The 719-nt window shown below is 59.8% G+C and overlaps 1 protein-coding gene across 1 annotated transcript in view; it reads right to left on the bottom strand.

The window, feature by feature from the left end:
• Positions 1 to 178: 178 nt before the first annotated feature.
• ADM (adrenomedullin) overlaps positions 179 to 719 on the bottom strand; it is a 2684-nt gene continuing 2143 nt past the window's right edge. The window contains exon 3 of the mRNA XM_009288903.2: positions 179 to 485. Coding sequence (XP_009287178.2) covers positions 341 to 485 — 145 coding nt within the window. The 3' untranslated portion in view covers positions 179 to 340. The remainder of the gene's footprint in view (positions 486 to 719) is intronic.

Here is a 719-nt window from a genome sequence, read left to right as displayed (position 1 = left end):
GCGGCGGGAGAGGGCCTATCTGGGCGCAGAGCGGGGCTTGCTGCCGATGGGAGCAGAGGCCCCGCCGTTTTATGGCTGTTACTTTATCTATGGATCCAGAGCTCAAGTTACTATTTATATTTGACTTTCACAGTAAAGGCGCTGCTATCTCCCGCCAGCTGAAGAGCGCGGCTGGAGGGAGGCGGGAGGCTGCTTTCAGCGCGATGTGCAGCCCGGGCAGGACCTGTCTCCGGGGCTTGGGGGACCTATAGCGAGAATAAGCCTAACCACCCGGAAACGAGGGGACCCTGAAACTTTCCACTGTCTCGAGCAAGTGCCCGAGCCCAGAAGGGGCTGGAATTTACCTGGGATGCGAGAGTCGGGGATCCTCCTTCACGTCCTGGGTCCGTATGAGCGGCTGCACGTCGGCGGCTGCCCCCAGCCCTCGGAGCGTGCCCGAAGGCTTCACGTCCCGCTTCGCTCGGCTCAGTGCCCATTTCGTCCATCTGAAAGGAGCGCAAGGGAAGAGGACAGCCTGTTAGCGCAAGCCTGCGGGGCGGGAGCCAAACCAAATACATTCGAGGGGCGATAATCTTTGCCAGCGCCGAGATTTTTGTTTTGTTTTGTTTTTTGTTGGATGTTTCCTGAAAGGGCATGAGGCCTTTTAGGAGCTGTGCAATTCCCGCAGGGAATCCAGTCCCTTCGATCACGGCCGGAGCCCGACGCGGGGGCGCGGAGGC

The sequence above is a fragment of the Aptenodytes forsteri genome, unplaced genomic scaffold (assembly GCF_000699145.1).
Source record: "Aptenodytes forsteri isolate BGI_AS27 unplaced genomic scaffold, ASM69914v1 Scaffold8, whole genome shotgun sequence".
NCBI lineage: Eukaryota > Metazoa > Chordata > Aves > Sphenisciformes > Spheniscidae > Aptenodytes > Aptenodytes forsteri.
Note: the sequence above shows the minus strand (reverse complement) of the source record. Positions and strands in the feature narration are given on the sequence as shown.